Here is a 15,635-nt window from a genome sequence, read left to right on the forward strand (position 1 = left end):
CACTACAGGTTGATTAAAGAGTGGCTGTACAAGTAAGGACAACATAATAGGGACCAGATAGCACATTTCTTGATCATAGGTATTTTGCTAATTTTGTGGCATACTCGTTATCATTTTCAGGTTATATATGTATTAATGGCTATGTAAACATTTCACTGTCAGCTAAATGGGATTTGGCAGGGTCAATAGAGTATTGGCTAGCATAATAGCTGGAACCTATAGATAATTATGTGAGTCTTAGTGACTTCCCTGCTATTCACTGAAGCATGAAAACAGGCACACAGTGGTAATATGAATTAGGCAGGGAAATCTGGATTTGCACTGGTTTCAGATCTGCATTGCTTTACATGGCAGCTCAGTGTATGACACCTTTTGAAAGCAAAGGTGGGCACATTGATATTTACATGTCAAAATGCATCAAAATATCTGTCTTATAAGAGTATACATTTAACTGAAAAATACATGCAGCTGCTTTCTACAGTTACCTGTATGCTGGAGATGAAAATAGAAGTATTAGTATTTTCAGAAGCAGCGCATCATTTGGGCATTTCAAGACAATTTTAAATGTAAGATTAGAGTTGTATTTTTGGTGGGGATTTTTTGTTTTGACTTGATTTGGTTTTTAAAAAATGTATTTTATGCCTGCTTAGAATAGAAACCTGTTGGTGAAGAATACTAGATAGCTTGCGTGCCTTCTCTAAATCTACTCTTCATTGTCAGTTGGGGAAACAAAGTTACTATTCCTCTGCTATCCTAGGCAATTGTGTTATGTTTTTTATAGACATCACACTGTTAAACAGGTGTTAAGTTTTACTCCAGTGGTGTCTTCATTTTTAAAACCGATAGTATGCATAACTGTTTACATCAGCTGTTGGTAACTGCATGAAACAAATGTAAATTAATTCCCCCCAACTTGAGTCTGTGGATTTACTTCCTATTGCCCTTTTTTTTCTTTATATATATTTTATTTCACAAAGACAGTCTTCAGCTGATAATGAGACACACCTATTCTTAAAAAAGAGGTTTGGGGGTTCTCTTCAGCATGTCAAGCTTAGCCAAAAAGTCAAAAATAGAACCGCACATTGTAAAAGTGGCTTTTTTGGTGCTGGACAAAAATTGCATATCTTCAGCCTTGTAGAGAGGCTCAGTCCTGCTGCTTGGAACAATAGGGTAATAACCTCGACATGGAGTTTGTTCTTCTTAGTTGTGGCATATTAATCATCACTGTCATTATCTTCTATTGGCAAAGCACTCTGCAAGACCTTGCATGTGAGCGTGCAGATGCCATCACCCTCAGCTTTCAGAACAAGACACATCAGGTGGTGGCAGCTATCATGTGTCTTCTTGCAGCTCAGGAAAATGGCCTTGCAGATCATGTTCTCCAACAGGTCGCTAAAACCAAAATGATCTGCCTTCTAAAAGGTGGATGTATTCCTTAAAGTGATGTGTTTGGTTGTTTCTTGTTTTCTCAGATATTCTCAGGTTTCCAGCACTGTCTGGAATTTTCGGGTATATTCTTAAATACACTGACTACTTCTTCTTAAAAATTTAATTCAAGATAAAGTCTCTTAGAGATTGCTTGTATTTTTTTCAGTTTTGTGAGAGGTGGTTTTGAAGTCTTTCTCCTAAAATATTAGATTACAAATATATTTCTAAAGTATGGCCTATTATGTAGGTCATTTTTGAATCATAGGTGGTATGCTTTAAAACTGATTTTAATGGATAGCATTCAAATTGTTCTACCTAAAGTAGTGACAGCAGAATATTTTAGCTCAGGGTGCAGCACAAAAAAGTGTTCTGAAAATTGTTACCTCACTACTGAACTTAAGAGAGTTGTTATGAATTCTTACGGTGATATTTTGCTCCTGAGACAAAGCTATCCTAAACATTATAGGTTTTGAGTAGTAATTGCAATGATGCTAGTACACATTTCAGTGATTAAATATGTACTAATTCGCACAATGTGTTGGGGGATAGATAGTAATAATTGTTGGTCCCCTGCATCATTCTCTGTGCCCACCAGTTCTCCCTTCCCCAGGACCTGATTCAGCAGGCGTTGCCTGACACTTCTGCAAGTGATTGCAAATGCTCTTGGCAAATGTTAATTGGGAAAGCACTAGAAAGCTGGATGCATTGTAATCAAAAGAAAATTACAGCAGTTTCGCAAGATGTCAGGCAAGTACTTGCAGAACAGATCTGAGGATTTCAATAGGTTTCATAGTAGCTGGCTACGCCACGAATTCAGCACATTTACACAGACAGTATTCAAGCAGCCAAGAATGAGACTGAAGACAGCACTGAAGAAGTTCCTCATTTGTGAGCAAGAGAGGGATGAAAAGCACATCTTTGCATTGTGATGTTCAAAAACTCCATTCTGAATCCATGTGAAAATAAGATAAATTCATATTTGAGAATCCTAATATAACTGGAATATAATTGAAAAAGGATTCTGAAATAATTGTGATCTGCCAAACTACTGAAAGTCAATCTTACTCAAAACACTAACTTAAAAAATATCTGCCAAAAGAAAGTGAGGCAGTGCTTCTTTGTTTTTTGTTTATGATTTAACTTATAGAAGATGTGTTGTCCAGTAAGTCAGAGTTCAAGGGCCTAGCAGAAGAAGAAAAAAAGAAAGAAAAAAGCCAGTTTATCCACTGATGTTAATCATAAATTAGTTTAATTTATTCTTGTATCAGTTAGGATTTAAAAAATGCATGGTATTAGCTTATTTATTCTCAGAACAAGGATCTGCACTTTTATGTTCTTGTAAAGCACTGTGAACACTAATTAAGATTTGGAAATAATGAATGATAACTGTTCCAGTTACTTTGCTCACTTGCATTATTTCAGCCATTGCTCAATACACAGTTGAAGGTGATGAACATGAATTCCAGGATGTGTTGTCCACTAGCATTAACTGGTATTATCTCTCCAAAGCCTCAAAACCTTGTCAGAGCTCGGGCTGTACCTCAGCAGCTCCAGCGATGCGTTCCCGACGTGGGTCAGTGGAGTAAGCAGCTGTGAGTCCCAGGCAGAAGTGATTTGGCCTAAGCCGATCCTAGTGTTTCATAAAAGATTAAACTAAGTACTTGCCACTGGCTTGAATGAGTTGCGTCTTCATACCTGCTTTATCAAAAAGGGATGTTAAGGCCTGAATTGTTTGAACATGAGAACACCTCATACATGATAGGTGCTGCTTCTGTTTGGAGCTAATCGGGCATGCTGCAGCTCTCTCAAGCAGAATGACTGCTGGGTAGGAAGATGTTATCATAATTATTTTCCTGGAAGGTGTGTACTGGGTGACTTGAAGTTTTGGGATCTGTTTTTTAAATGGTTGCGTTAGTTGCAGCCCACTACCTTTGTTGTTAAACCTGGACTGCACTGTTTACGGCACGCTTATTCAAATGATTCTGTCTATTGAGTTACTCCTTCTGCAAAAGTGATTAAGAAATCTTTAATTGCTTTGAGCATGTTTGTTATGTAATGATAACTCACTAGGCCTTTCAGCCTTTAGAAATGTAACTATCAATTTTTATTGCAGAAGAGATTATTTTGAGAATGTGCTGAAACGTCATACTGGTATGAGCTGGGAGTAAAAAAAAATATCAGTCAAAGTTATATCTTAGGCACCCAGACTAGCAATAAGAGTAATATTAAGATAAAGGAAAGGAGACACGAGAGAATCTTGTAAAACTGCATAAATAACATTTAAAGAACTTTATAATTTTGAAGTAATTTACTTTATTATTACTCTAATTTTCTCTGTGCAGTGCCTACCACAGCAGTGACAATAACCTCTTCAGCAGAGCTATACAAAACCACAATGTCAACCACTAGCACTACATCACAGAAAGGTCCCATAAGCACAACATTAGCTGGAGGAACAAAGGAAGGAAGCAGAGGACCCAGGCCACCGCCACCCATTTCCACAACCAAAATTCCTCCCGTGACAAGTTTTTTCCCTTTGCCAGAGAGATTCTGTGAACCGACTGAGGCCAGGGGGATTAGCTGGCCTCAGACACAAAGAGGAATGATGGTTGAACGCCCTTGCCCCAAAGGAACACGAGGTATTGCCTTTAAAAATACATCTTGATCTCAGGCAGACATTTCAAAAGCAATGTGCTGCTCTCTTACGGTGAATTGTTTATTTAATTTCAAGCTGCCTGTCACACGACTTTTTTGTTACTTGGAGAATGCAGTATCTACAGGCAATGGTCAAGTTTTAATCTGCAAACGGCATTTGAGCGTAACTGCAGAATTACCTTGTGCATGTGCTTTTGAGAATCCAGGTCAAATTTTAGGGTTTTGCTTGAGGACTGTTGTGAAATACGCTTACAGCTGCCTTTCTCATTATGATCTCTCCTCTGGATGAGCTCCAGGAAAAATCAAGGGCTTTTTGTTTGTTTGCAGAAAACGTCTGGTACTTTTCACTGACTTTTTTATTGCTGTTTGTAATCTGCATTATTTCCTTACGTTTTTGTTAATTATTGTCAGCTACTGCCATTAGTGGCATTCAGAATTTAACATTGCTTAGCCCAGTGTAGCTGATTTCCTGAATGTATGCAGAAAAATGGTTTCCATTTCACTGTCATTTTCTGTATTTGTTGTAGGAACTGCCTCGTATCTCTGCGTGGTCTTAACTGGAATGTGGAACCCCAAAGGCCCTGATCTTAGTAACTGCACCTCACACTGGGTAAATCAGCTGGCTCAGAAGGTTGGTTGAAACCTTTTAATCTGCTCTACACTGGTGATTAAGGATTTTAACTCTGAGCATTAATAATTCAGTTTGTTGAAGCCCTCTTTGTTATTCTGTGTTCATTTAAAGTAGAAAGAGTTATGTGTACTTTGTGTGCATATGTGTGTTTTGGTACAGTCTTTCTCTTAAGTTCTTGTATTGAATCTGTGATTGCGTGTTTTCATCGCTACTTAAAGCAACGTAGCTTTGCTGGTGTTCAAAAAACAAAAGCTGTATTTGCTTAATAAATATTATAAGTCATGCAGCAAAAAACTGTGGTATACAGAAAGGTTTTTGGTTTAGTAAAAATTATACTGTAATAAATAGATTTTTTTTTCTGAGTGAATTAATAACAGTATGATTAGAGCACAGAGCCATTTTCTGTGTTTTTCTTCCCTACTGAGATGTACTAAGTTTATGAAAACTGGATAATTTGTTGTCAGTACCAGGCTACTTGACTTTCAAATGCCTCAAGCACTAGTATGAACAAATAGATTTCTTACTGTCTGATAATGGCAGTAAAATAAAAGTGAGGATGAATAGAATATCTAGCCTGAAAGTCCCAGTCTGATTTCTGGTTTTGATGGCTGTTAAGAACTGCTTTTGTGTGTCACGGATCTAAGAACCTTTAATCTTCTGATATAAAGAGAACGTTATTGGTCTCAATTAGTTACAGATTTCAATGTATGTGCAAATGGTTATTTCACCACAACAAAGGTACATGGGGAATTGGAATTAGGAGCCGCAAGCAGAACAAGGGACCCTGCTGAGATAATATAAACTTGTCATTTCAGATCAGAAGTGGAGAAAATGCTGCTAGTCTGGCCAATGAACTGGCTAAACACACCAAAGGACCTGTCTTTGCTGGTGATGTTAGTTCATCAGTGAGGCTGATGGAGCAGCTTGTGGACATTTTGGATGCTCAGCTGCAGGAACTGCGGCCCAGTGAAAAAGACTCTGCTGGAAGGAGTTATAACAAGGTACACACCTCCTGTCACCTCCCCCTGCTGGGATAACCATTGCCCTTGGTTTCTTTATTTTTTCCCTTGCAGAATTACTAATCTATACTTTGTTTCCACATGCTTATAGTACTGGAATAAACATGTAAGAGAAAACAGCAGTAAATACGCAGCAGAAAGTTGCAATTACCTTCTTTAGGGAATACGATATAATTTACAATAGCTGCCTGGTCCTAAAATACATAGCTGTGTCTCTTATTAAAATCTGGAATGCATTATAACTAGTGTGAGGAAATGGGCATTAGCTCTCAGAAATTCTGTAACAAATCAGCATGTTTATCCAGTGATACTTTTAACCCTGAACATGTAATAAAATCAGTGGATTCTGCATAGGTGCAGGGTTTTATTTTAATCCAACTTCCTGCAGAATAATAGCGCTTTCTTAGCCTTTTAAAGACACCAACATCACTTACAGTCGATCTTACAAAAATACCTTAAAGTGTGTATCTAAAACACAAGTAAGTTTTCTCAGGAATGATGCTCAAAGAAACATTTCAGAGAAAACTCATGTCTTTGGTTTAAATACAAATCACAAGTGTTATTACCATTCCTCTTTTTCTCAGAGGAAATGCTGTATTTCTCGGCCTCTTCCTTGCATCTGCTTATTCAACAAGCTACAAATGAAACATTTTTTCAGCCTTCTTTAGAGATCTCCATGTACTCCTCTGTTATTTTGGCAATAGTTTCATTTACAGTCCCTAGCTGCCATTAGAAGAGTTCTCCTAGAGACAGATCAAATGTCCACACAAGAATTCTCTCCTTTAACCTTTTCACACAAATGGCACCTCTTGGGCAAAGATACCTGCGCACCTGTGTAAAGGCTGGGGGAAAATGCTGCCTATGCGATAGTTTTTTATAGTCATTGCTGGACAGAAGCAAGATCAATGTCCAGGCTGTAGTTCAAATTCAGGTTTTGAAGCACCAGACTTAATTTCTTGATATTTTTGAGCTTTAAAGAACTTGTCTAACTTCTCGTTTTCTCTTTTTTACTAAAAAGCTCCAAAAACGCGAGAAGACATGCAGGGCTTACCTTAAGGTATCTCTCCTGTGCTGTCACCCTGCTTTCTCCCTGCTTCAGCAACTTGCCACGCTTTATCATCTTGCTGCATGATCCTATGTATTTCAGTCTTTGATAAATGTGTATTGTGCCCCATATCAGCTGTACAAATGTTGGCTTTGCACAGGTATAACACTCAAAAAAAAAATTAAAGATCAAAGTTTATACCTCTTTTACCTCAACTTGTTCAAAACTAAAAGAGCAGAAATGGTTATCTGAATTGGAAGTAACATCTCTCTCATAATACAACTTTGGGTAGGGGAAAACGCTAGCAACAGAAATTACTTCAGCTTGGATAGTTTGTTATATCAAAGACTGTTAAGAGTTAATTTGCTTGCATGAAAAATGTACATTATATAGTCTGCTTTGTTCTTTGTGTATTTTTATATGTTGTGACATCACTCTTTCTTACAGTTTTAAGAGTTGTTACAAAAGCCAGATTCAGTGACTTCATCATAAAATGCAAAGACAAACATTTCTCTAACTTTACTAGTAAAATGTGTGATATTTGTCCCATTAACCAGGTTATATGGAAGGCATGTAACACATTGCTAACTGATTTTCAGTTTCTTTCATCTGCTATGGAATGGTGGTAGTCTGCATTGGCCAGCTTCTGCTCTACGATACAATGCCAGTAACTCCACCTTGCACCTCTAAGAAAAGAAAAAGTCCTAGAACAAATCATATCTGTCTGAAAAATTTTATTGCACATCTTTTCGAAGTTTCCTTTAAAACTACTGATTTTTACTTGTACCCCCTGAGATAAAATGTAAATTATTTTTGAAAAGAACTTTGAAATACTTCGCAACATAATAAAATAATTCAGACTCTTAGTTAAGAGGCATTTCTCTATACCGGGCACTTTGGCTTTTATCCTGCATTCCTCAAAGTGTATGGGAGATGTCCGGTTATGCAAAAATTTGCCAAAAAGAGACAAAGATCTGGAAAGAAATTCACTCCTTGAATAATAATAATAGTCATAGCTTTTTATTAGAAAATATTTTTAATAGTAAAGGGAAATCTAGCAGGTATGGTTTGAGTAGGCTTGAGTTTTTATACTTCATTTTTAAGAGAAAACATGAACACGAGCAGTAATGGTGTTACTCCAACAGCTGCGTGATCTTCCTGCTGCACACTTGCCTCTGTCTGAAAGAACACCTCAGAAATATTGGGCAGGAGATCATTTTCAACAGAAAAAATGCAGAGCTAGATTATCCCATAATAAATAAAAAGCATTTCATATTAACAAATACATACTGTCAGTGCTATATGTAGATACACAAGAAACCATAGTGCAACCTTAATTTCCAGACAGTGTCATTTTCTGTAGGTCTCAAATGGGCTTCTCTGCTTAGATAAAACTAATAAACCTCTTGAAATTACAAATCAAAAGCTGACTTACACTATGCAAATGAAGCAAATTCCCACTTTGTGACAGAGGATTCATTTGTACCTCAGATTAGAGGCTCCAGTCTGTATTTCTTGGTGACTAATGAATCTGGCCTCTGCAGACCAATTTCTGTTCCACTCTAGTTAATGGCTGCAGCAGTATCAGTGTGAGCATTTTGACTATTCTGTCTTCCATTAGAGAAAGAAAAAAGGCTTTAATGCCACTTCGAAGTATCTTCCACCTGCCAAGGAGGTCGTGGTGGCTCACAATGCAGACAGAAAGAGGATATTAAAATGGATTGGGTTAATTAATGTTGCTCTGACGATAGCCTTGACCAACTTTTCCTGTTCGTTTATTTGCACAATATAGCATTAGAGACCGACATCTTTCTGTTTGTACAGTGTGTTCTGTTTCCATTCCCATTGCTTTTAAATTGATCAAACAAATTATATATGTGCTTAATGACACATTATGACTAGGTAAATGGGACAGAGTAAACAGGGTGTTTCAGCAATGCATGGTGTACTCAATGCACAGCATACTCAATGCACAGATACATTATGCATTAATGTAAGAGCCTGCCTTCAATTGATTAACTGATTACTCTGGATTATTTTGTAAAAATAATGTAATCATGTCGTGGAATTCTTCTTCTTCCTTATTTACTGTTACTTTATATGCAGCTTAATGAGCCTTAAAACATGATCATAGACTTGTTGCAAGAAAGACTTTTTAAAGTGCAGGTTTATTCAGTTTTACAGTTTTGCCTTCACTGATGACAGGGACAGCCAGTGGACATCTTGTTTGCTCTATTGATTTCCTTTTTTAACTGACCTTTGTGCAGGAATGGGAGTTAGTAATCTTTTTAAGTATCTATGAACAGGTACAGGATCAGGAGGGGGAGTGGGAATGGCCCAAGCTAATTTATATCCACTGAGTCAGCTTTATTTCATGCCTTCTCTAATAAAGAAGGCAGTTTGTCATAGACAAGTATTTTATAGTGCTGTGGCTGCTAAGTTGGGCTAAGTTTCTGGAAGCGTATTATTGCCATTGCAGGCTAAACTGCAGAATGCCAATTTGGGCATTAGTATTTTTAAATAGAATTTATGCATTTTGACATTAACTTCAAGATGAAAGCTTCAGGCAAAACTTCTGGCATTTATTTTTACATTTTTCAGCACATTAATAAGACTGTCTTTTTATCTGATATGAGGCAAGTCAAATCTGCATGTTTACCACTTAGAGACCACACAATGCTAGTGGCTAACTGCACTTACCCAGTGAGAGGATGGAAAATATTTTTACTTAGAAAATAGTCTTCTAGTGCCATTAAATCACAGTAAATCATTCTGACAGTTAAGTATTATAATTGTCACCAGATAACGTTGGAAATTTTCCCCAGCTGCCTAGGGCAATCAGACCTAATGATAGTTTTCTAATGAATGCAGGCAATTGTGGATACAGTGGACAACCTGCTCAGGCCTGAAGCTCTGGAGTCCTGGAAGGACATGAATTCTTCAGAACAAGCCCATGCAGCCACAATGCTACTTGATACGTTAGAAGAAGGGGCTTTTGTCTTGGCTGATAATCTCTTAGAACCAACTAGAGTCTCAATGCCCACAGAAAATATCGGTAAGTAAATTTCTTTTCGAGCATAAGTTAGTCTTACACATTGCTTTATGCAAAGTCAGGAAAAATACTCCAGAGAGCAACATATTCTTTGAAAGCGGAGCTATATAACGTTTGGTGGAAAGGTAAATGATCCTAAGTAGATGAGACGCACTTTTCTTGTTTAGCTCTTCAAAATTAGCATTCTTCTTTAAGTGTCATTAATACAGTATAAAATGGAAAGTGGTTGATGTTACAAAGTTGATTTACTACTGAAAAATCATTAGCAGAATGTATGGATATGAAGAGTGCTTAAATGGCAGAGTATGGATTTTTTGAGTTAAATGCTTTCTGTAGAGCTTCGGAAATGCTTTCGTGTTATATATAAACTGTTCCTAATGAATTTAAATTACTTTTTTGCAACGTACTCTGCCAGTTAGATATTTTAGGCACTCAGAACATAGGCCAAATGTTTATATTAAACATGACTGCCTTCAGGTAAAAATGTGTTCAGTGAACTACATCTCCCATAATGCAGAATAGCTATGCTCCAGAGACTGCAAAATAGCTGAAGATAGTTGAAACATAATTTGGAATTTAAGTGGTGACAGAGAAATGAAGGAGTTTGGTATTAGAGATGTGCAGATACTGGTACACAGGATGTGTTAAAGCAAAAATCATTGCTATGCATAAAATTAAAATTCCTTCATCCTATTACAGAGATTAATGTAGTCTCAGTGAGGCACAGGGAAGCTGAACGTCTGCTAATTTGAGGTGTGCTGAGATGGAGACTTGGAATAGACTGCAGAAATGAGACTTTTCACGTTTCAATGTCTGCATATTTGTAACTGTCGAAGATGATTCTGCCTAGTTTTTGAGTAGACAGGTACTGGGAAAGGATGGGGAAAGGTGTTACAGTCCGTTATCAAAGTAACTGCACCAGTTGTTTCTGAAAGAATGTGGGTAGAGTCACAGAAATCTCTCTCGGGATGTTCATGAGCAGTTCCATGGAGCTCAGTAGACTTGTCTGAATATCACTTCTTGTGATAAGCTGTCTTGAAGTCATAGTAACACATTACTGATGCCATGCAAGACTGAATTCCCAGCGCACATACATATGTGTGGCTTAGAGAAAGAAATAATTCCCTAATATCACGCATTATGTCCATCTAGCATAGACCTATAGTTAAACCAGTTTAATCTAATGCAGGTATTTGTCAACAAGTTGACCACTCTGACCTATATGATTTTACATATCCAAGGGAATCCAGCTTTTGGTGGTAATCCCATGAAAGCTTCCCAATATACAATGCATTAGAAAGTTAATACTTGAAGTAAGGCTGAGTGGCATCTAATTTTTAAATTTAAATATTTTTTTAGAAGAACCAAACAATGGTTTTCTGTAAACCTTTATACCCTTCCATAACCTATAAACCTTTTCATATTTAGGAAAAAAGCTAGAATTTTTTTTAGATGCAAATACTTATTTAGCTAAACACATAGCATAAGTATACATAGGTGTTTGTTTGCTTACTGTTTTAAAACTTTGTATCTAAACCAATATTTAAAATCTTAATTTTTTTAGCAGAGAATCCTGCATAGACATTAGGAGCTTCAAAATTAACATTTCTCTGCAACGTGTGTGTGTGATATTCTTAAGCGAATGTTTTGGGGGCACACATAAAAACAAAGTTTGATGTCATGTTATCACTATTAAAATGTTGTTATTTTAGTAGCGTGCACTAGATTTAGTTAAAGAAACTAACTGTGCTTGCAGCATGTGGTACAGATCTGTCTTTACGATGGCAAATTGGGACAGCAGTGTGAGCAAACTGAATAAAGAGTGGGGGAAATACTGTCATCTGGCATATTGCAGTTTGGCCAAGAGACTTTCTGTGCAGTCTCGTTTTTTACCACTTTTTTTCTTTTTTCCCTTTCCTTGGGTCTGCCTAGTTTTGGATGTTGCAGTGCTCATTACGGAGGGCCAGGTGCAGGACTTGAAATTTCCTCAGGGCAGCAAAGGAGGGAACTCTATTCAGCTCTCTGCAAGCACCGTGAAACAAAACAGCAGGAACGGTGAGTCTTGGGCATGGAATACTGAAACTCCATTAACTTTCATAAAACCTACATTACCTCCCCTAGTTAAAATATCAAAACAAAACACAACAAAACTGATTTGTGGCTTTTTCTCAAACATCATGGTACTTGGTTGCTTTTCTTTAAATTTATAGCCTGAAATATGTCTCTCTGTTTGCTGCTGCTTTATTGTCAGTTCATTAGAGTACAGGTTGCTGTCTTTCTGTGGACTTCTTTGGCATGATGATGGGATTTTTTTCTTTTGTAGGATTAGCAAAACTGGTTTTCATAATTTACAAAAGTTTAGGGCGTTTTCTCAGTACGGAAAATGCAACCATAAAGTTAGGCAGCGACTTTGCCGGGCGGAATAGCACCATCGCAGTGAACTCCCACGTCATTGCAGCCTCTATCAACAAGGAGTCTAGCCGTGTGTACCTGACTGATCCTGTGCATTTTACGCTGGAACACATTGATGTGAGTTATGCTAATGAATTAATGGGAAGGTCATAAAATCAGCAAGAGAGAAAAGCAGTGCAGAAAAATAACGGTTTTTCCATTTGAATTTTAAATGTTGGACTAGGTCAGAGACACAAGCTTAGTTAAGTCTATGAACATAAAATTAAATGAGCCTGGTTCAGTGATTATTAGAACTTAAGTGTATTCTTAATGAAAGCTAATTCAGTAATCAACATGAAAATGTAAATGACTAATTTGTTTCTAACTGAAAATTAACTCTTACCTTAGTAGCAGGGTAGAAAATAGCTGTTAAGATTCGTGATGGTCTGATGTGACAAGTTTTAATGACACTTTTAACTTTTTGTATTTGTATTAGACCAAGTCCTGGAAACCTGTGCAAATTGTTTAAATACTTTTATTTGGTGAAGAATAAAGTATTGTATTTTGGTTTGTTATGTTTTCTTCACAGTAATTTATTTGATGTGTTTGCTCATTAATTTGGTCTTTCCTGTTTTCATGTCTCACATGGGGACTGTAATAATCACTACCATGATAGAGAAAATATAGTTGGCTTTTCCTCTCATTTTGCCTCTTTTTAATCTGTTTTGACTTTTTTTCATGGAGGAATGAACTTTTTCCTGATGTCTGTTCACATGACTTTGGCTTGACCAAAGGTGAGAGTTAAAGGAAAAAGATCATATTGCCAAATTCTCAATTACAGAAAAAACGTCTTCAGAATAAATTCGCAGTATTACTTTTGCAGAAAGCAAAGATAGCTATAATGTACCATCAGTGCATAAAATCGTATGATGGAAATCGTAATTGTTTAAAATTGGGCCTACAATAATTGAGACTACGCTTTAGAGTGTTTCGGACTATAAAGTCCCTTTTAAACTAAATGTCTTCCTTGTATAACATAGTCCACAATTTTGCTGATGAAAAACTTATTGTCCGAAACATGCAAAGTTTAATCTAAATTATCCTTTACACATATTAAGCAATTGTTATTGCCATCTTAGTGTGTAAAATCCTCATTTTATGTTATCCTTTTATCTCCCAGCCTGACAATTATTTCAATGCAAATTGTTCCTTCTGGAACTACTCAGAGAGGACTATGATGGGATACTGGTCAACTCAAGGCTGCAAACTTGTTGACACAAATAGAACTCATACAACGTGTGCTTGCAGTCACCTAACCAACTTCGCAATTCTTATGGCTCATCGGGAAATTGTGGTAGGTAATGATGTTACTAGCCATCGGCAGGGAACAGCCTTTTAAAGATTGAGCTTTAATTTTTTAGCAAGATTCACAGTTGCTGAAGTTTCTTAAGTATTTCTAGCTTCTACCCACTCTTTCCAAAGCAATTTGCTTTCTGTAGCAGTTTTTTTCCTCACCCATGAAGTTACAAGCAAAATAACAGGAAAAAAAAAAAAACAAGGAAGGACAAGAGTTTCCCTCAAGTCATATTTTAGTTACTGACCACCTTACAACTGTTTTACAGACTTCCCCTCAGTACAGCTGGAGAGTATCTGTAGGTGCAGCTGTGCAGGCTGTTCCCCAGAATCTCAAGTGCCAGCTCTCCTTAGAGTAGGAAGGTCAGCCTTTTACTGGGTGTCAGGGGGGCCCGAAACATGCAATATTTGCAAGGATATGGGGCCTGTCATAACACCATTGTATTCAGAAAGGTCACTGGAAAGATAACCAAGATGACAAAAGTGATTCTGTCACAGTTGAAGCAGGGAACTTTCTTTAGCTAAATGTGAGATTATAGCTGGAGTTAACACGCCTAACATATTCTGCATTTTATCTTAATTGCTTTGTTCTCTGCTGTGGACCACTTTAGTAAGGAACGTGGACTCTTACAGCATGTCCCAGGGAAAGCTCTCCTCTTTGTTTGCGTCAGAGCCTAGTGGCACTTTCAAAGTGTTAATGTTTCTCTGCTTGTTCTTGTCCGACGAGTTTATAGCGAGCTGTAGGAAAAGTAAAAATGCCATCTGATCTGGCTAAAATAGTTACATTTTCCTCTCAGACCTGCTCATCTTCTCCTTACCCTAATCTTGCTCTTCTGGAAAGGTGATCTGAGACTGAGAAATTACCGAGTACATTTTGTCCATCTCATGTAATGAACAAGTAACTTTCCTGGATGCTATTAATGAAAATAGGTTTTTGTTTATACTCATAAAGAGCCATATTAATTTTCTCCATTCTTGGTTATTTCTAGTACAAAGATGGAGTGCACGAATTGCTCCTCACTGTCATCACCTGGGTGGGAATTGTCATCTCTCTTGTTTGCCTGGCCATCTGCATCTTCACATTCTGTTTTTTCCGTGGCCTGCAAAGTGATCGTAACACTATTCACAAGAACCTTTGTATCAACCTATTCATTGCTGAGTTCATTTTCCTAATAGGCATCGATAAGACAGAGTACAAGGTAAGTTTTCTCTGTGTGTACTGATCTTGTTCTCTAAAATGACTGTTTGAAATGGATTTGAATTAAAACATGACAACACCGCCAAGCTTTCAGCATTCTGACACAGCAAGGCTGAAATAAAAGCTCAGTGTGAAAGTATGACAGCCATGTTCATAAATAGTATTTGCATCCATCAAAAATATCACTGTGGCTTTAATTTCCCACTTACTGCAATATTTTTCATTTTCGGTTGAGAAACATCAGCTATTAATGAAGCAGGTGTTAAACTTTTGAAAGAGGAAATTAAATGTTGATGTACTAGGAACATTTTTTTTTTTGTTACATTCGTACGTCTGAACAGCTATTTTTTTGTATATAGATATGTATTAGTACAAAGCCTTGTTTATATATTTATACATTTTTTACACTGCACATGTATGCAGGATTTTTGGCCGTATCAGTGAAATTATATCTGGAGATTCATTGGGTTGAAATCTTATAATCAGTAAAGTTTCATCCAGAACTCAGCTAAAGGGAGGAGGGAGGATTCAGATTGATTTCTGTTATGACAGTAGAAACCTCCAAATTAGAGCAGGTAAAAATGGCTTGATGGCTGCTTCATAATTTTAAATAAGCAATATTTCATCATGCATCTAGAACCAACTGTTCATGTCTCAGATTATCTAAACTGTAAGTCCTAAAACCGTATCAGTTTCAAAATTAATGTGTATAAGATTAAAAAGTCCACTCTTCATTTGAAGAGTGGAGGGTGAAGGAGCAATTTCCTTATCTTCATTGACACACTTTAGCTAATTTACTTTGTGTAGCTACTGAGCACATGTTAGTATTTTCAAATATTAAATGTATGTTTTCAGGTGGGGAA

The 15,635-nt window shown here is 37.0% G+C and overlaps 1 protein-coding gene across 9 annotated transcripts in view; it reads left to right on the forward strand.

Moving 5' to 3' along the window:
• ADGRL2 (adhesion G protein-coupled receptor L2) overlaps positions 1 to 15,635 on the forward strand; it is a gene marked incomplete at both ends in the record, with an annotated part of 129,046 nt that overhangs the window by 90,249 nt on the left and 23,162 nt on the right. For 6 of the 9 annotated variants that reach the window (XM_080624144.1, XM_080624136.1, XM_080624137.1 and 3 more), the window contains 9 exons: positions 3,771 to 4,067; positions 4,611 to 4,714; positions 5,530 to 5,715; positions 6,752 to 6,790; positions 9,650 to 9,833; positions 11,763 to 11,885; positions 12,154 to 12,359; positions 13,402 to 13,575; positions 14,564 to 14,773. In XM_080624144.1, coding sequence (XP_080480270.1) covers positions 3,771 to 4,067; positions 4,611 to 4,714; positions 5,530 to 5,715; positions 6,752 to 6,790; positions 9,650 to 9,833; positions 11,763 to 11,885; positions 12,154 to 12,359; positions 13,402 to 13,575; positions 14,564 to 14,773 — 1,523 coding nt within the window. The remainder of the gene's footprint in view (positions 1 to 3,770; positions 4,068 to 4,610; positions 4,715 to 5,529; positions 5,716 to 6,751; positions 6,791 to 9,649; positions 9,834 to 11,762; positions 11,886 to 12,153; positions 12,360 to 13,401; positions 13,576 to 14,563; positions 14,774 to 15,635) is intronic. The other 3 variants (XM_080624139.1, XM_080624142.1, XM_080624143.1) reach the window with 1 other exon arrangement.

Source organism: Psittacula echo (assembly GCF_963264785.1).
Source record: "Psittacula echo genome assembly, chromosome: 7".
Taxonomy (NCBI): domain Eukaryota; kingdom Metazoa; phylum Chordata; class Aves; order Psittaciformes; family Psittacidae; genus Psittacula; species Psittacula echo.